Here is a 19,475-nt window from a genome sequence, read left to right on the forward strand (position 1 = left end):
GAAGTTGGAGGAGAGTTTTGGAAAATGTTTTCCTTAAGTTTTGAAGGGAAGTCATTTTCCTTAAATTTGAGGAAAATGAGTTGATTTGGAAAACATTTTACAAAACATTTAACCCAACCAAACATGAGAAAATTGGAAAACTCCTTCATACCAAACAGACCCTTAGTTTTTATCACTGTATTTTATTAAGTGTGTATGTATCTAATGAATATATTGGAGGCTTGAGTATTATTGAAAATTTACGCATGTATTTGACACAATTTGTTCTATCATGTATCCGAGTTTTGTCATATGTATATGGTCTTCTATCATGTATCTTAATATTATCATATATATTTGTTATGTTATTACAATGTATCTAACTATTTTCATATTTATCTGAGATACATGTTTTTGGATATAACGTATAAATTTGATATTTGGTACATCAAATTATACATATAATAGATACATGAAATAATATTAGATCATATAAATAGATACATGAAATTAATATTAGATCATATAAATAAATATATGAAATTAATACTAGATACTTCTATGACACATATGAATGTACTTGTATGATAATCATGTATTTAGGTGTTAATTGTCTATGTATTTTGAAAATTATCAATAACTCCTCTAATTAAGGAAATATGTTACGTCTAATTAATTAAATAAATAAAATATGTATCTCAATTTTAAAATTCGGCAGATACATTTATCTCACGGATTCAGACTCATGTATCCTAAGCACGAAATATGATAGAGGAAGTAATATTTGAAACTATTGGAAATCTTAGTAATTAGGACCTAAACTAGTGGGATTTACGTAGTTTCCCCTAAATTATACGTTAATAACTATTTTTCTCGCTTCTAGTTGTCATTTGTTTAAAAATAAAGTAAATTAAAGTGATGGTTAAAGAGTTACGAGCATCTTTTTTTTCTTGTTAAAAGTTATTATGAACATATGTGGTTAAAATATCGTCACTCATCAAACTACTAGTAATGAGAAAGAAATTAGAACATAGCATGTTATATATTTGCATGTTTATAGTATAATTTTCATCAATGTAACAAAAGTAGTTTCATTAACGGGCCATGTGTGCAATTTGTATGTTTTTGGCAAGTTTAGTTCTTTGTCCGAATATAGCTTGTGTGACTTTAAACATTCAATCAAATCTATAAACTTGATTGGACTAGATGACCAGTAGATTTTTTTTTTTTTACTTCGTCTCAAGTATTTGATAATGTATTGAAATTTCAACTAATTTAGATTCACGCTTCGTAAGATTCATTAGAAGGGAGGACATTATTTCCTATCATATACCTTTAATTGATGACGAAGAGGTCGTATTCATTCTACCACAATTATATTCTTGGTGATACTCTATATAGTTAGATTCTATTATCAACATATCGACATCTTTGTTTTTTTACTTACGTTGGAAGGTAACTTTTCTTTTATATTGAAAGACATAATAATCAAGTAAATATAATGAACTTCCCAAGAAAAAAAAAAGCGTTACCACTTAAGCAAAAATATTGTTAAGCTGCTAAAAAAAGCATAATATTATTTAACAGCAGAGCAATTCTTTTAAAACAAGAACGGATCGAGTATTGAAATTCTTAATATTTTAAAAAAATATGCCAACTATATGTGCAGTACATCAAGTTAAAAGGAATGTAAATAAAAGAAAAAGAAGCATTGATTTATATAATAACAAGTTAATGACTATATTTAATTCGTTCACTTTTATTCATTCATTTTAAACTTTACACGTTCCTAAAAAGATTAGTTTTATTGTTCAATAATTTTCTCTTATGCATTCTATAATAAAAATCCAAACATTCAATAACAAATCCAAATTATTCCATGATTATTAGTATATCCTTTTTTATATTAGAATTCACATATAACTTGATCCCAAAATGAATCAATTTAAAAGAGTCTTTTCACTTTTGCAACTTATTGCAAACAGAATCACAATAGTTCCAAATTGTCTTATTTTTGTCATTAAGAGAACATTAGGCGTTCAAGTATTTCGAATACTTCGAATCTAATAATCAAAGGTTGTAGAACAATTATTTTGCTTAAGTGGTAATTAGAATAACATGAAGTACTTTATATTCAAAAATAGAATTTCTTACGGTAATAAGATTAATTAAATTTCAAAACGGATATCACACACAAAGTGAAAAATGAAATATTAGTACTTCCCTAATATTCTTAGTTATACTAGATCCGGCTCCCCTCCATTACCCCTTTCCTCCATTTCGTCAAGTGCACCCCTAGATAAGCGACACATGTCTTATTTAAAGTTTAAAGGTCAAGATTATATTATATTAATAAATATCATAACCATAGTTAAGTCAACTAATTTTAGAAAACTACTCTCTAAATTTGATAAAAATTACAATAAATTTCATACAAAATTTAATATTTATTAATAGCATTAATTTCATCTTGTATTTTTATATTTAAATCTTAAAATTGTTAAACATGAAACGTTTATATTTAATGTGATAAATAATAATCTTCAAAAACATTTGCATTTAAAACAATGTTTGCTTTTATTTCACAAAAAAATAAATATATAAAAGAAAATTTTAAGAAAACGTAGATTTTTTCCCTTCAAACGTACAATAACCACATTTTCTCCTTGGAATAATTTTGATATCGTTTAATTCGAAAAACCTTTTGTCTTTTATTTTTTATTTTTGTTTCGTAACATTGATAATTCTTCAAAAAAACATTCTCAATGTAGTATAATATTTCAAGAATAAAATTTACTAGTACAGAAAATTATTTAGTTGATTCTCACCTTAAAGGATCCTTAAATATCATAAACTTTAATATTTAAATATACTAGAAAGTAATGGCTCATGCCAGCACGGGCCCATTATTATTATGTAATATTCCTTTTTTTTGTTAAATTTGTTTTTACATGAAATTGGAGAAATTTTTTTGATAAATCTATCGGTCTGTTCTGTAAAATGTTAATTTTCTCTATTTGATGAGCAAAAATTTTTGCAACATATTTCCTCTAGAAAATAAGTTTTTTTTTTCTTTTGAAATGAGGAAATGATTTCTATAATAAATATCATAACTTGATATCAATTAAAAGTTGGATTACAAGTATGTACCGTAAGATGTTGAAACTTTTCAAAACTTGAAAACTGTATCTTCTATATAAGTAAGTCAAATATAAAAAGAAATAATTTAAATTAATTTGACGTTTTTCTTAATAAATTATTTATTAGGATTTTATTAAATTTTTTTTATTAATTATACTTTAAAAATATAAATATGACTATTAATAATCTTATATAGTTATTTAATGATATATATAATATTAAAAAATAATTTGTTTTGAATATAAAAGCTAAATAATAAAATTTTATTAAATTATTTAACTATATTAAATTTAAACAATTGAATATGTAGAGAATAAAAATGGATATATAGAAACTCAATAAAGTTATCATTGTATATGCGTCAATTGTAAAATTAAATGGACCCCACTATACTCAATGATAGAAGGCATAATATGTAATTTAGTAGAAAAGTGTAGGTTTTTTTGTAAAGATGTTAAGAAGGTACAAATAATAAGACTCATAGTACAATTTTTTCTATGCAATGCTTATCACTTTGAGAAGTTGGAATGACAAAAATATCCCCACTTGCCAATTGAATGACCAAAAGTAGCCTTTGAAACTCTCTCTTCTAATATATATATATATATATATATATATACTAGATAATGTTGCCCGTGCTATGCACGGGCCCAATAAGATAAATGGTATATTTTGGGGCTAATAACCGAGTTTTTGAAGCGATTGTTTGTGTGAATAAAGGAATAAGTTTTTTTATCATAAACATGTACTTTCTTTGACGCTATTTAAGGCATAATAAGACTATCCACATACAACATTTTTGAAATATTTTATGTTGTCAATTATCATGATTTATAGTATTTTTACGATAGATTCACTTCAAGAATCAGTAGAATTTTTTGTATTTTTTTTCAAAACATATTTTATGTTGTCAATTATTATGATTTATAGTATTTTTACACAATTTTTAAATATAAAAAAAACAAGACAAATAAATTAAAATGAACCCAATATATGTTATTTTTGTTGTCTCAATTTATGTGACACAAATGAAATTTGGAGAGTCATCCGAATTTTCATATTTTTTTTTAAATGTTTGAAGTTATTAATTAATGTGATTTATAATATTTTTATGTAACTTTGAAATAATGTACATTACTGGTCACTTTGTCCTAATTTATGTGATATGGATAAAATTACAAAATTAACCCTTTTAAAATGTCTTTCAGATATTTTAAGTTGTTAATTATTATTATTTATAATACTTTTTTGGTAATATTAAAATGATATGTGTTATTTTTTCTATCCCAATATACGTGAGTCTGATAGAATTCTGTATATAGCTTTTAAATATTTTAAAGCTTTTTAAGTCATTTGTAAATGATATATGTTGCTTCCTTGATTGAGTCTTTTCCATTTGTGATATATATATATATACACACATATTCTATATTATTTTAAAAGGGAGTTTATGCCCAAGTTCTACTATATAATAAATATAATATATAATATTCAAGAAAATCCCAATCTTGAATATTATATATTATACTTGGGTATAAAATAGAATCTTAAAAGTCACACAAGTATAATATATAATATTCAAGATTGGGAAAAGTCCCAATCTTGAATGTTATATATTATACTTGGGCCTAAACTCTCTTTTATAATATAGTAGAATATAAAAATATAAGATGAAATTAATGATATTAATAAATATTAAATTTTGTATGGAATATATTGTAATTTTTACCAAATTTAGAGAGTAGTTTTCTAAAATTAATTGACTTAACTATGGTTATGATATTTGTTAATATAATATAATCTTGATTTTTAAACTTTAAATAAGACACATGTCGCTTATCTAGGGGTGCACTTGATGAAATGGAAGGAAGGGGTAATGGAGGGGAGCCGGATCCAGTTATACTCTCTCTGCTTACTTTTTACTTGTTCAATTTGGACTGTGCACGTTTTTAAGAAATAATAATTAAAATTATAATAAAAAATGAAAATATATTTTTAGTATGAAATTGAATGAATTTTTAAGAAAATAATAATTAATGTTATGATAAAATATGAAAATATATATTTTAGTATAAAATTGAGTGAGTTTTTAAGAAATAATAATTAATATTATGCTAAAATGCATTTTTAGTATAAAATTGAATCAATTTTTAAGAAATAATAAATAATATTATGATAAAATAAAATTGAATGATTTTTTAATAATTGATATTAGGATAAAATATGAAAATGTATTTTTTGTATAGAATTGAATGAGAAGGCGAAGCAAGATAGTAGTAAGTAATACTAATATACCCTAAGAAAAAGACAAAGGCAGAAAAAAAGTATTAAAAGGGAAGAGGAAATACAATTCTCGTGTGATTAGCTCTACTGTTTTCTAACACTGGGCATAAAGAAGAAGAAGCGTCCGACCTCCACTCTTTGCCAGGTGACATCAAGCGGTTTCTTATGGATTCTTCCTCCTTCACATTATCTTTTTTTCCTTTTTTTCGGTTTCTCCGCACTATAAATTCATTCTCACTGATTCATTAGGGTTTCAGTTTCAACACACAGAGATTCCGCAATGGCAACGGCGGCCTCTAAGGCAGCCGACTCCTACATTGGGAGTCTTATTTGCTTGATCACAAAGTCTGATATACGCTATGAAGGATTTCTATTCCATCTTGATGCTGCTGAATCAACAATCGGTCTTCGTAACGGTATACACACTCACTCACACTCTGTTCTAGTTTTTTTTTTATTATTATTATGTAGTAATTGTTAGTTTGTGAATGTGTAAGAGTTTTGGTGTGTGCCTGTTATCTGAGTTGTAGATGAACGAAGCAAAGAAAAAGGAACCGTTTGCATGTTGTATTAACTGAGAATTGAATTATACAGTGTGATCATGCTTATTTATGTTGTTATTAATTTGTAATGTTTGGAGTTTAATACTTGAAAGGCGAAATAGATATAGATCTGTTCGAAGGAGTTTTTGAAAGAATGTGTTAGGGTTAATAAATTTGGAAAGGAAAAAAAAATGTGTTTGGGAGGAAGATGAAGACAAAGGAGAAAGTGAGCACAAGGAAAGTTAGAAGATGTGTTTCATTTGTTTTCTGCCTTAACTTGCTGGGAACTGATGCATAAATGTGGTTGTTGCTGTTGTTGTTCCTTTTCTTTTGATCTTTTGTAATGCTGTTTTTGGTGTGTGTCATCCATTGATTTCTTGTTTAGGTCGATGCTGGTTAAAGTTTAATTCATGAATATAACACAGAAAAAACATGCATCCTTTTGTTTTTTGGTTTGTGATTCACTAAATCAAAAATGATTTTTAGCGGCAATCAACTAACGGCAATAACTTAATTGCCACTAAATATGTACTTTTAGCGGCAATTAGCACTCTTTGTATATGTCCCTAAAGCCTTTAGCGACATTGGATCCAATGACAATTAACTAATGCCGATAAAGACTTTAATACTCTTTGTAAATGTGTATATTTATTGCTGCTAAAAGGTGTTTTTGTTGTACTGATTGTGTAAGGATTTCGATGTGCAAAGGATTTTATGGTGCCATCTTGGTGAAATAATAAATGGTCTCTTTTGATTTATCCAAAAAAAAAAAAGAATTTTTTAACTTAAAGCGGGCCAGTTGGTAGCTCCGCTTTGAATGGAAAATGTGAACAGCTGAGGGTCACTTGTGTAACCATCTGAGAATTCTTATTTTTTTTGTTCACCCTGAAGTTCTGAGTGATCCATGCATGCACATGCCACATGTGAGGAAATGGTTTATAAAAATGATAGTTTTGTTGCAAGAATTGATGTCTAGGTGTGTTGTTGTCTTGTTGAATCGTACATCCTATTTTTGGTGCCCTAATATAGTAGGTAGATGCTGAATCCTCGTAAATTTTTATTATTGTAATATAGCTGGTCTCTTGAGTAAGTGCGCAGAAGGAAACGTATTTGAGTCCGGTAACCTTCCCGTTGATATAAAGGCTAGAATTGAATTGCAACCAAGGTGTGGCATCATGGTCAATGAAGTGGGTTAAGAACCATGATGCCTTAGGTTCAAATACCAGTAGAGACAAAAACACTAGGTGTTTTCTTCTCATTTTTTCTTAGCCTTAGTGGACAGAATTACCCTGATGGGAGGTGGGAGGTATCCTGTGGAGTTAGCCGAGGCGCATGGCTGCTGTTCTGGACACCACAGTTATCAAAAGTATTTTTTTATAAAAAATAAAGGCTAGACTTGAATGCATTTTATCAAAAAAATAATAATAACAAAGGTCCGATTTGAATTTTAAGAAAAAATTTTCAAAGAGATAATTTACTTCTCTAACAAGTATTTTAAGATTAAGCTCTTCCCTTTTTAACATGGATAAACTAGAGAATCTTGTGGTTAGTGTCTCCTCGTGTCATAACAAATGTGATGGACTTTTCCAGTTCCTGAAGTTTATGGCTTTTCCTTCTCTTATTACCTTTTTGTTTTATTGAGTTGTTTGGCTAAATTAATAATAATGTTTAGATGTTTGGCGGTATAGTTTACTTGTTTCGTCTTGAACTCTTAGCTTCTTATCGTGTACATTTAGTGAGACCTGAGTCATCTGTTTGTGGTCCAGTGAAATCTTATGGGTCAGAAGGACGAAAGAAGGATGGACCTCAGATATCTCCTAGTGACAAAATATATGAGTACATTTTCTTCCGTGGTAGTGATATAAAGGTGAGATCTACTTCTGTCTTTACCTGCTTACTTTGTGTGCTTGGTAATTTTATCGGAACTGGATTATTGTAATTAAAACTTCAAGAAACTGATCGCCATCAGTTACCGAGTGGTCAGGGTCCTTTAGAGGGGCAGCGGAGATGCAGAAATATTGCTTTGTCTATTCCAACAAATTTTGCCGCTGTACCTTTTATGTAATTCCGATTGCTTTAGACTGTCTGTCTTTGCGAATACGGTCAAAAGCTAGTACTCTTAGTTTTTTCCATCCAGCTCTTCAGATGCTTTTTGAAGTTTGGTTAAGGCGTTAAGCAACTAGGATCTTGGTTTTAGTGTATTAATAATTGAAGATGACTATTTCATCTTCATTCTTCTTCCATGTCTCCTACCCTTCTACTTTTGTGGAAGAAGTACATCATCTCATGCATGCTTTCGTGAGGAGTGTCCATTGACGATAGAAATCATATGCCAAAGTAACAGCAGCTCACAGTAAGACAAAAACCAACTTTTCATTCTGTCATTTTTGTTTTCTTCATAGTTCATATTGACCTTTTCCTGACACCTACAGATAGCTACCACCTACCATGCAAGAGTAGTTGAATTATTTCTTGTTCAGTGTCTTACATGATACCTTTTTTTTAAATTGTACTCCTCCAGAGTCAACTTGGCAGTTTATCATTAGAGTGCATGTGATAATAGTCAATAACTACGTAACACGCAGACTTTGCTTGCATCTTCACGACACCTACACATAGCGACCATGCAAGGGTAGTTGAATTATTTCTTGATTAGTGTCTTACATGGTCGTTCCTGTTACCTTTTTAAAACTGTACTCTTTCAGAATCAATTTGGAGGTTAATCATTAGAGTGCATGTGATAATAGTCAATAACTACTAAACATGCTATCTACTTGTATCTTCGCGTCCAACTGTTTCTAGTTGCTAAAAACCTCTATGACCATGGGGTAAGATGAGGCTGGATTGATAGATTCAATAGTGAGAATTCTTATCCCGACAGACTAAATAGTCTAAGAGAGGATGCTCAGTCCCAGTAGCTTCTCGTTCAGCCTATGTTCAAGACTAGCTGGCTAATTTGATAAGAGTCTGCCACTGCTAAAAACATATTTTTTTTGATAAGGTAACTCACTGCTAAAAACATATTAGTTCTACTGTTATCCTCGTATGTACAAGGTATGTTTTTAGTTTTTTTTTCCTCTGAAAAGAGACACCTCAAAGTGAATGCCGATACCCATAAAGTATTTTCTGACCACGTAAGATTACTTTTACTTACTGCTAAGCTCACACTGCAGCAATTATTATTTCCTCTAATTGGAAAAGTTGGCACGATAGTTTATAGATTTTGTTAGCTTGTTGAATTTTTATTTAGGAGTTTAAATGCCACTGCTTAGGGACAGGAGTTAATTTCTTTTCTACTATTTTGCATCCGTGGATGCTCATCAGTAGATTCTGTACCTTTCTTTAAAAAAAATGAGACATATGAGGTTCCCAACATCTCTTTCCTTTTTAGGTTTAAGGCTTAAGCTACAGGGTAACTTATGTTTCCCTTAAAGCTTCAATATACTAGACAATGTAGAACTCTTCTAGGTTGTCAGATCCAGTGGTTTAGAGAGTGGTATTAAAGGGTTGGCATCAAAATTCTAAGAATGTTTAGATGGATCCTGGTGCCTTAATTGAAGCAATATCAATTTTATGGCTTGTAACAAGAAAGAAGCCATGCGGAGGCCGGAGGGAAAAGGGGAATTGCTCTTTTCAGTTGGAGAAGTGGTCTTACATTTGACTTCTCCTGTAATGTTGTATAGTGTATGTCTGATGAAGTACAGCTGAAATAATGTTAGACCCATTCATCTGAGGGTTTTGTTTCTGTTGTAAATATAGACTCATTCTGGATTATCTCCTTTTCTTTTCCTTCGTCTCACAGGATCTGCAGGTTATATCTTCACCATCCCCTCAAAGTACAGCAGTTGTTCCTGATGATCCTGCCATAATACAGGTATGTTGATTTTAATATGGTAGATTATCCTTTTGTTGCATCATATAAATTTAACTAACTTTGTGAATGTTAATTATTCAGACTCATTTTCCTAATCCAACACCACCAACCATTGGCATGACATCTCCTGGTGCTGCACAAGTAGCAGATGTTAGTACCAGTGCACCGTCCATGCTCCCTGTTGCACCTTTCTTATTGAATCTCCCCCCAAATCCGTTGCTACCAAGTTCTAACCTTTGGGGCTCATCACTTCCTCCTCCACCTGTAAATATCAGTGGGCCTGCTGTGCCTAATTATTGGCCAGGATTAGTTGGGTCCTCAGGAGGAGTATCTCATTATCAACAGCAACGTTTTCCTCCACCACCACAAAGTTTGGTTGCATCCCTTCCCATTCAGCAGCAAGTGCAACACCAAAATGTGAATGCATTAGCCGGAGGATCTAGTTTGGCTGCACAACATCACCCATTGCTGATGCCTATTAGTACTACTTCCCCTAATTTACTTCCTGCCGTGCCGTCTCCATCTGGGCAATCCAATCCCAGGCAGCCTGCTAAACCGGCTTTTAATTTGTTATCTATTCCAATGCCAAATGATGCATTCCGTACTCTTTCAACTGTAGCAGTGGATTCTTGCCCAAGAACTGTGTCTTCTCTGGAAGCGGAACTTAATGCCAATGCTAATCTGGCTCCAGTGAGGAAAGAACCAAGTTCCGTCATTAGCACTTCCGGTTCTTTTCCAACATTTTCGCAAACTGTGTCATCTATTGTAGACTCAAAAGGTGCATCTCTCAGCAATCTGTCAAGACTATCCCTCTTGACACCAGAGGTACAGTCAGGAGTGGAGGATTCCTCATCATCTCAGTCAATGCAAAATCCAAACTTTGATGTATACACTGGTCAAGCATCAGTATCAGAACCTCTGCCATCAGGGAGTATTGAGGAAACCCTGGAGTCATTACCAAAATCGCCAACTAAAATAGTATGGAAGCTTGCTCTCCCTCATTCTCTCCTCCATTCCTTCTCTCATATATTGTGATGTGTCCATTAATGGTAAACAACTGATATTTTAGCTTAGATGTTAAATTAGGAACCTACTGTTGCTGTGTTTTGATGATATCTTTCCTTTTATATTTTTTGATGTTTGTGTGCGTGATTACTCTTTGATTGTTGTTATTGAGTAGTAATTAAATTCTTTAGACTGTGCAGAAGTAACCAGATTGGCATTGTTGCAGTTACTTTTAAATGGCATTAGAGAAAATATATTAAAGAGACCCTTAACCGAATCCACCAACATTCTGTGAATCATATTGTTAATCATGTTCTTGCCAGGATTACTCACATTTACCAATTTAAAATACTTTTGCTCTAACCCTTTAATAAATGCACATGGATATCATCGTAAACCGACTTTATGTTTCCTATTTACTCCCTCGGTCCAATTTATGTAGCACTGTTTTACTCTGCACGGACTTTTAAGAAAGAAAGATGATTTTTGAAACTTGTGGTCTAAAACAACCCTTGTACATTTATGTGGATATAAATCATCTCATCAAATGTAAAGTGAGAATTTTAAAGATGAATTGTTTCTAAATATAGAAATGGGGATTCTCTGGGAAGTGTGCTATATGAATTGGGAAGAGGGATTACGAATGAATTCTGTTATGTACTTAAATATAATTGTTATGTTATTTTGCATAATTTCCTCCATCTTCTTTTTATGTTTGCAACGTTATGTATTCCAGTTTCTCACTTGTTGTCTACTGCTGAATTTCATGAATTTTGTATTTGATACAATAACTTGGAGATTCATGTATGCTTTTCGTGTTGACACCATCCTTTCTTTCTTTCTAGTTACGTGGATCTACATCATCTCATCACAATAGAAGTTACTATGCTCAGGGAAGAGATGGGGTAATTTTAAGCATTACTTGGTAGTTTTTATTCTCATTTGAGCCTTCAATGGTGTTGTTGTTTACCTTATGGGTTGTTTTATGTTCATTCAGGCACACCAAGACACATCATCCACTCATCACAACAGTAGAGGCCCTGCACACAGAGGAAATGCGGTAATCTAATTGACTTATTTGTGTGCCTAGGGCAAACTCCTTACTTTTGGTCCCTTGCCTCCTCAAGGCCCTAAGCCGAAAAAGAGAAGTTTCTATTCTGTATGCATTCTGACATATGCCCTTTTGCCCCTTATAATTTGTTTCAGCCAAATGGAGGTCCTGTTTATGCACAACAAAGTTACAGGAAACATGCATCAGGAAGAGGAAATGGGGTAACTCTAATTAATTAGAGCATGTGATCCATTATTTTTTTCTTTATATGTATTTTGGCTAAATTAAGTATTGAACTATGTCATATCTTCCGTTAACCAGTAGGCAAGGAAGTGATTTCCACTTTTCTTGACCTTTCAGGTTATTGGAGCTGCTCTACATTCTCGTCAGAGTAATATGGGCATGGGCAGAGGAAAAGTGGTAATCCAGCTGGCTAGTTTTCCGTTGCTTTTTAATCTTTTCGTGCTTATATTCTAAAGTAATTTCCGTGCTTTTTCTATGTTTCTTTTTGGAATTGGTCTTTTCTCTGATAAATTCAGTATTGCAAAGACTTTCCACTAGTAGTTCATTCTCCCTTTCTTCTGATGACTGCCAAATTTTGGTTTGTCCTTTGATTCTGTAAACTATCTACTTGAGTACTTGTATTCTTCTTATTATGGCCTACCACATTCTTTAACTTATTTTCCACATCGTTGCAGCCAAATGGTGTTCCTCAACACAATCATCGCAACACAGGAATCCAATTTCGTGATGGTGTTCCTCAACACAATCATCGCAACACAGGAATTCAATTTCGGGATGGTGTTCCTCAACACAATCATTGCAACACAGGAAGTCATTTTCGGGGACGTGGAGCTAAGGTAACTATTCTTTTAGCACTTGGATCTCTTTGAAATTCTTGTGTGGACATATGACATCCTTGTCAATTCTTTGTAGCTGTATTTCCTTCTCAGTATATTAGTTCAGTTACATCGAGGCATTGAAGTCTTGTTGTGATTCTTGGATTGTGTTTGTTTTGTGTATTTGCAAAATTCTACCTACTTCTCATTTTTCCGAAATTGCCTTCACCATTAACTTACTGTGGAGGTCACTATTGTCAAATATGCCTTTGTTATAGCCCTCCTAGTTCTTTTATCACGGTAAAGCTTGCATCACCTCCTGAGATGATTTTTCTTGTCATCTGATGAGTAATAGACAATGCGTAGTTTAGACGCATGAAACTTGGAATTGCAATTAATGTGTTTTGATGTTTTTTTTTAGAAAAAATAGAAATAGCTAAATATCCTCAATTAAATTAGTGTCCCAAAAATATGCCTTAGCTTGGATGCAAAATCTCTGAGAATTACAATTTATAAGTCTTCAAGATGTTGTAATAAATTTGCCTTTCCATAAATGTCCCATAAATATGCCTTAGCTTGTTTCCAGTATTACATAGTTTGGGGAGTGTTGAATGATGATAATTGTGTTGGCTGGATTTGAACAAGCTGCAAGGAATGCATGCCTCTTGACATTTTCTCTTTCTATCCCATTTTGATACACTAATAACTTGGCAAACTTTGCCTTCCCCTTCTGAATCATTGGGAAATAGAAAGAGTGACCTGCTTCTGATGGAAACATATCCTCTCAAATATCAAAGATAAAACTACTTGTCTGTTTGTTAAGTGTTAACTAACACAACTCTTTGTACTCAGAGCATACCTTTTTTTTTTATTCCAGTATCCCCTAGTGGCTAAAAGATTCTCCGAGGATTTCGATTTTGAGGCAATGAACGAAAAATTCAATAAGAAAGAGGTATGGGATTTTCTAGGCAGAAGTAACAAAGCTGAATCAGATGAAGGAGTCGGGGATGAGAAAGAGATGGATGAAAGTGATGTAGAGGATGTAACAGGGGATGGAAGTGCAAAACATGATAACAAGGTAAGCTGCAGGTGGAAAAAATTTATATTTGCCTTACTCATTATTTTCTCCATGTATTCCTCAATTTGCTGTTGATAACGTTTTGTTCTACAGCCTGTCTATTGTAAGGAGGACTTCTTTGATTCTCTTTCTTGCCATGCACTTGATCGTGAATCTGGGAAAGTGAAGTTCTCCGACCAAAGGAAAAAAGATGTCGAGGTAATCTTAAATATCTTTGCTTTTAGAATTTCTCTTTAATTTTATTTCTGACGAGACTTCTTTATGTGTTTTCTAGACATTTGGTGAGATTCAGAAAAACCAACGGGGTCGTGGTCAGGGAGCTCGCATGTCAGGGGGATTTCAGCAATCCTACCGTGGAAGAGGATACGACAATGCACGTGGTGGCCGTGGCCAAGGAAGAACTGTTTGGGGTCGTGTCACTTGAAAAGAGCTTGTATGTGTACCTGTGAATGGTGTTCAGGAAGTAGACATCACCCGGCATTATCTAGTATTTAGTCATAGTAAACTTCTAGTCAGGTTTAACTTGACATTATGGTTAGTTATATATATAATAAATAAAGGACAGAAGGGTAGAGTTTACTACTGAGCACGGAGTATTTAAAGATGAGCTGTGGGTAGGACTTGGAGAACTGTTATTGTAAGAGTATGTAATCAGTCAGCTGATTACCCTGATACATAAGCACCTTTGCTGTACTAGGAGAAACAAGTAGTAAGTTTAGCTGCCTTGAATAAAATCTTTCATGAAGTTTTTGTGAATAACAAATTATCGACATGAAAATATTTTGCAGTGTCATGTTTTTAATTGAGTGGCAAGCTAGATTTAACCTGCAGTAGTATTTTGTATGGTCAGCGCCTATACATTTCCCCTTCAGCTTCTTCTTAACATAAACAAACTTTCACCTTATCCCCACGGTTGTATTCTTCTACCCTCTGGTGAGTTCTATTAGCTTCTCCTTCACATAGAGCAAAAAGAAGCCCCCGCCTCTTTTTTGTATAAAAGTTTAGAAGAAAGGAATGAATTGTAGATCCTTGGTCAGTCTTACTAACTCCTCAAAGTGAGTGTTCACTACAATATAAGCCATAAGCGGACGTGGGGCATAAACCAAGAAAGAAAGAATAATAAAAGTTGCAAAAAAATGACAAACATAAACGTAGGATTGTGTGATCAATCACATTGCCGTCTCCTATCGTCACTCCAGTATTGAAAAGGGCGAAAGTGAATGCGTGATGACGCTTCCTCGCATTATTACCCAAGTTTCTACCCCTTCTCCCTGTCCCCTCAAATAGCATTATGTGTGTGGAACAAAATATGTGTGAATAGGGCAAAGTTGAAAAAGGATGACTCATACAGCTAATCATAACGTGTGTAAATTGATTGCTTCAACTTGACCTCCTATAGGAATATTTCTGATATTTTAAGAATTGAGAACCAATATTAGACACGCAAATTTTACCAAATTAGAACTATTGGAAATTTTATGAGTACTATCTAAAAATTTGCCAAAATTAAATTATCATATTCTTTTAACCATTAATTTAAGGGAAAGATTGGGCCCCTTGTATCACACGTCATAAAATTGATATAAACTTCCTTCTCCATTTGTAAGCAGAAAGACTCGGTCCCTGTTCCCTTCCTATGTAACTACTCTCCATTTTGTGATCATCTAGAGAGAGTAGTCAAAACTCTGTAGCTCACCAAGGACCTTTTATCGAAGAAAACAGAGGAATTAAACGAATTGCTAGCTAAGAGGCGTTAAATATATAGACATGGATGTAAGGAAAATTGTGGTAGTAGTGGAAGATGTGGAGATAGCAAGAACTGCACTTCAGTGGACTCTTCAGAATCTGTTGAGATACGGAGATATAATTACTCTTCTCCACATATTCTCTATCACAAGATCCAAGAGCAAGAAGAAACTCAGGCTTTTACGCCTCCAAGGTTTCCAATTGGCTCTTTCTTTTCAAGACATATGCAACAATTTTTTCAATGTATGCTACTACTTTAATTTCTATTTTTCTTTGAGCTTGTATTAGTTTAATTTGTATGTTACTGATGGAGTATATGATAGAAGGGTTGTGTTACAGACGAAGACAGAGATTGTGGTGACACAAGGGGATCAAGATGGTGGAAAGATTGGTGCTATGGTTAGAGAAATTGGTGCTTCTACTCTTGTTGCTGGACTTCATGAACAGAGTTTTCTTTACAGGTTAAATTTTCACACCCCCTCTTTTCTTTTTAGGGTAGAAGTAGCAGTCCCCTGTTTTGTTTTTTTAACTAAGAAAGATAGTATTATTGTTCATCTGCTTTTACTTTTGCAAATCTTCTGTGTCAGTAGTTGATAAATATGATTTTAAGTAAAGGTTTTGTGAATTGAATCGATCCACTGTACAATTGAGAAAGGATAAGAAGTTCGTGCGATACGGAGTAACAATTCTAGAATAAAAAAAGCTTTTGTGGTTGAGTTAAATCGAATATTCATTTCTTTACTACCATGGCAACATCAAGGCCAATATCAACTAGGTTGGTTGATGGAATATACATTACATATTAGGAAGGGAAAAAGGATAAATATATCTCGAATTATTGTAAATGATATGTAGATATTCTCTGTGATACTTTTGGGACATTGATGCCCCTGCCGTCTAAAAACTAGAGCATATATACCCTTCACTCTAACGGAAGACTAAAAAGGAACACGTGACACAATCTTATCCGTCGATCCGATATTTAATAAATGTCAGGTCGGCGGATAAGATTATGACATGTGTATGTCCGTTTGTATAAAGGGTATATATGCTCTAGTTTTTGAACGGCAGAGACACCAATGTCCCAAAAGTATGACGAAGGGTATCTGCATACGATTTACAATAGTTCGAAAGTATATTTTTCATTTTTCCCCTTTAGGAAATTAAGGGTTATATTCCATCAAGGCTGATATCAACTAGGTTGGCTAACCAACTCTGTTGTACCCCAAATTACACCATTCACGCATTGAAAAATAGCGGTAAAAACAATTTTTTGATCTAACTCAATCCTAAAAGTTAGGTAAAAAAGTAACGATTGTCCAAGATTATATAAGGAGCAATCAAACTCTCATTTCAAAACCAATGAAAGACAATCTCAATGCTCGCACATGCCCAATCCTGCAATTGAAGCGTGAATAATATAACATAGGGTATCGAATAAACTATGAATTGAGATGAATCTGCCTCAATATCATGATCATTAGAAAAATAAAATGAATATTGATCTAACTCAACCTCAAAAGCTTCTCCTGACTAAACTTCATCATGCATGTATGGTGGAACTAAAATAAGTATTCCTTTTATTTAGGTTCGCCATGTCCCACAACCACATTGCTAGCAATTTGAATTGTAAAGTATTAGCCATCAAGCAACCAACCCCACTGATGACCACAGGCATAAGGACAAAGACAAGGACCATTTATTTCCAAGATAGTTCAACAAACATGGACTTCTCACAAATTGAAATTAACGCACTGAGGTAACAATATGATCATTTTATAATACGAAGCATCTGATAATATTATTGATTTTTTTATTGACACTTACCTGCTCCATGTACTAAATATATAATTCGTAGTCCAGACAATTTTTTAAATGGTACGCTAATTTCTCTACTTTAATTTCCTCTAGCAGGGGATAATATATGCATAATATTTTGTTTGTAGCTGTGGTTTAAGCTAGTGTATCTATTAATAACTATAAATTGAGTGACCTTCTGTGAATTCAAAGTGTATCTATTAATAATAATCCTTCATAAAATGTGAAATTTATTATCTCTAAAATACGACACAAAAGGTAAAAATGTCATGATAATGGAAAATTTATGTACACTGTCCATGTATATAAGTTAAATTCTAAAAATGATAGTAGTTGAATGATTAATTTTTAAAAAGATTTTCAAGGTATATTACAACTTAAATCCAATTGGCTGTGTTTTGCCGGCCAGTTGTTAGGTTAACATGAATAAATAAGGATATACAGTTGTATAGAGAAGTAGAGTCGTCAATATCGGCTAGGCCCGTTGGGTCGGTCTGATTTAATCCGTGATTTAATAGGGTTGGACTATGATTTTTGGAGCTTATTTAAGAAAAGGGTTTTTTAGCCCGACCTAAATAAGTCTGCCGATTTGTGGGGCTTGAGAAATATAAATAGGGTCAGCCCATGAGCCAAATAAAAATAAAATAGAGTATTAAAAATAACCAGAGTCTAAACTCAAAATCTGTTTAAAGATTGAAATATTACAATTTAAATACAAATTATGTTTATAAAGCATGTACTACATAAAACAATTTCCTAAAATTTCTAAGGAATTACTACATAGGTCATAGCCTATGGAATATTGTCATAGTTTTTGTGTTTTATTATAATCATTGGAAAATAATTAGTTTAATATTTCTATTTAACTACTTATTTATGCTTTTACTTAAAATCAAACTTAATAAATATTATAATAATTTTATTTGTGTATTAAATTAATAAGTAGTAACACTAACACCATGTAACATTTTCTTATCGATATTTATGATAATATTTTTAAATTATAATTTAATTTTAAAAAATTATAAAAAATATACTTTTAAGAAAAAAAGGCTGGCCCGACAAAGCTCGTAGCCCACATACTTGTGGGCTGGGCCAACCATTTTTTGGCTCACACAAAAAGTAGGTTAGCTCAACCTGATCCGTTAAATTTTAAAGTTTGTATGAGTTAACCCGGATGAAGTGGATCAGCTCATATTTACTGCTCTATAGAGAAGTAGTGAAAAGATAGGATTTTCATTTCAGGCAAAAGGGATCAAGAAAGGACTGAGTTTGTTACCAGTCAATTCAGGCAAAAGATATATATAACTAGAAAAACATGGAAATTTGTCATTTCTACTTGAATCATTTTTAATTTTCTTGTGGCACCAAAAGTAGAGTTTAGTCGTCTCATCCTAGATAGAAATATTAGGTGATTTCTTCTCATATGTGCACGAGTTATCAAAAAAAAACAAAAACTGATTATTGAATTGTGGGATACATATGCAGTTTTCCAGAAGTCATTCCACCAAAAATTCCATACCAAATTTGTCCAGATCGTCATTCTATCATTTGGAGATCAAGAAGATCGATGGTCAAGAAGAAACTAATAAATTCTGAATAATTTTCTCATTTCGATGAGGGAATATATATGTGCATTTTCTCATATTGTATTATGCGATGACAAAAATGATTCTACATTTCATGTTTGACCCACACAACATGCATTAAGCAAAAAGAGTGAAAATGTTATACAAAATTCAAGAAACGAATGTTAGTTTGGGGTATCATTTAATTTTCCCAGGTCATTAGCTCAATGAGAGCAGTTGTCTAAGCTTTTGAGTTTGATCAGTAACTTATGATATTTCCCTTACTATTATACTATGCAAGGGGCACATCTACAAATTTAGTTAATGATTATTCAATTTTAATATGGACATAAGAAAAATAATTTTTGATGTATATATTTTGTATAAATTTTTATATATTTAATACTTTTAATTGTCATGTTGCGATTTTCAAAAGTCAATTTGATTGATTTTCAAAGTTAAATAAGATTAAATTAATTCGATATTTTAAACAAAAAGTTTAGATATTTAAAAATTATACGAAAAGTACCATAAATTATATTTTTTTGCAT

At 32.2% G+C, this 19,475-nt stretch overlaps 2 protein-coding genes across 4 annotated transcripts; both read left to right on the forward strand.

Annotated features, from left to right (window-relative positions):
- The first annotated feature begins 5,438 nt into the window (after positions 1-5,438).
- LOC125874272 (protein decapping 5-like) lies at positions 5,439-14,560 on the forward strand. Of its 3 annotated transcripts, none has more exons than XM_049555123.1 (13): positions 5,439-5,548; positions 5,653-5,819; positions 7,712-7,812; positions 9,748-9,819; positions 9,901-10,797; positions 11,670-11,729; positions 11,822-11,884; positions 12,031-12,096; positions 12,236-12,295; positions 12,574-12,735; positions 13,592-13,792; positions 13,886-13,990; positions 14,067-14,560. In XM_049555123.1, exons 2-13 carry the CDS (start codon positions 5,684-5,686, stop codon positions 14,214-14,216), a joined length of 2,073 nt encoding a protein of 690 aa, XP_049411080.1. In that variant the 5' UTR covers positions 5,439-5,548; positions 5,653-5,683; the 3' UTR covers positions 14,217-14,560. The 3 variants fall into 3 exon arrangements, with proteins under 3 accessions (XP_049411080.1, XP_049411078.1, XP_049411081.1); XM_049555121.1 differs by having other exon boundaries at positions 5,661-5,819; XM_049555124.1 differs by lacking the exon at positions 5,439-5,548 and having other exon boundaries at positions 5,555-5,819.
- A 942-nt stretch (positions 14,561-15,502) lies between these two features.
- On the forward strand, positions 15,503-19,215 carry LOC125874017 (uncharacterized). The gene is made up of 4 exons (XM_049554823.1): positions 15,503-15,781; positions 15,878-15,999; positions 17,127-17,297; positions 18,845-19,215. Exons 1-4 carry the CDS (start codon positions 15,560-15,562, stop codon positions 18,957-18,959), a joined length of 630 nt encoding a protein of 209 aa, XP_049410780.1. The 5' UTR covers positions 15,503-15,559; the 3' UTR covers positions 18,960-19,215.
- Positions 19,216-19,475: the final 260 nt, after the last annotated feature.

The sequence above is a fragment of the Solanum stenotomum genome, chromosome 8, assembly GCF_019186545.1.
Source record: "Solanum stenotomum isolate F172 chromosome 8, ASM1918654v1, whole genome shotgun sequence".
NCBI classification, from domain to species: domain Eukaryota; kingdom Viridiplantae; phylum Streptophyta; class Magnoliopsida; order Solanales; family Solanaceae; genus Solanum; species Solanum stenotomum.

Coding starts and splice junctions, on each gene's coding strand:
- LOC125874272 (XM_049555123.1), top strand. CDS start 5,684: ATGGCAACGGCGGCCTCTAAGGCAGCCGACTCCTACATTGGGAGTCTT. Junction 9,820..9,900: donor ATGATCCTGCCATAATACAG/GTATGTTGATTT, acceptor TTAATTATTCAG/ACTCATTTTCCTAATCCAAC. Junction 12,296..12,573: donor GCATGGGCAGAGGAAAAGTG/GTAATCCAGCTG, acceptor ACATCGTTGCAG/CCAAATGGTGTTCCTCAACA.
- LOC125874017 (XM_049554823.1), top strand. CDS start 15,560: ATGGATGTAAGGAAAATTGTGGTAGTAGTGGAAGATGTGGAGATAGCA. Junction 16,000..17,126: donor GAACAGAGTTTTCTTTACAG/GTTAAATTTTCA, acceptor CCTTTTATTTAG/GTTCGCCATGTCCCACAACC. Junction 17,298..18,844: donor ATTGAAATTAACGCACTGAG/GTAACAATATGA, acceptor ATACATATGCAG/TTTTCCAGAAGTCATTCCAC.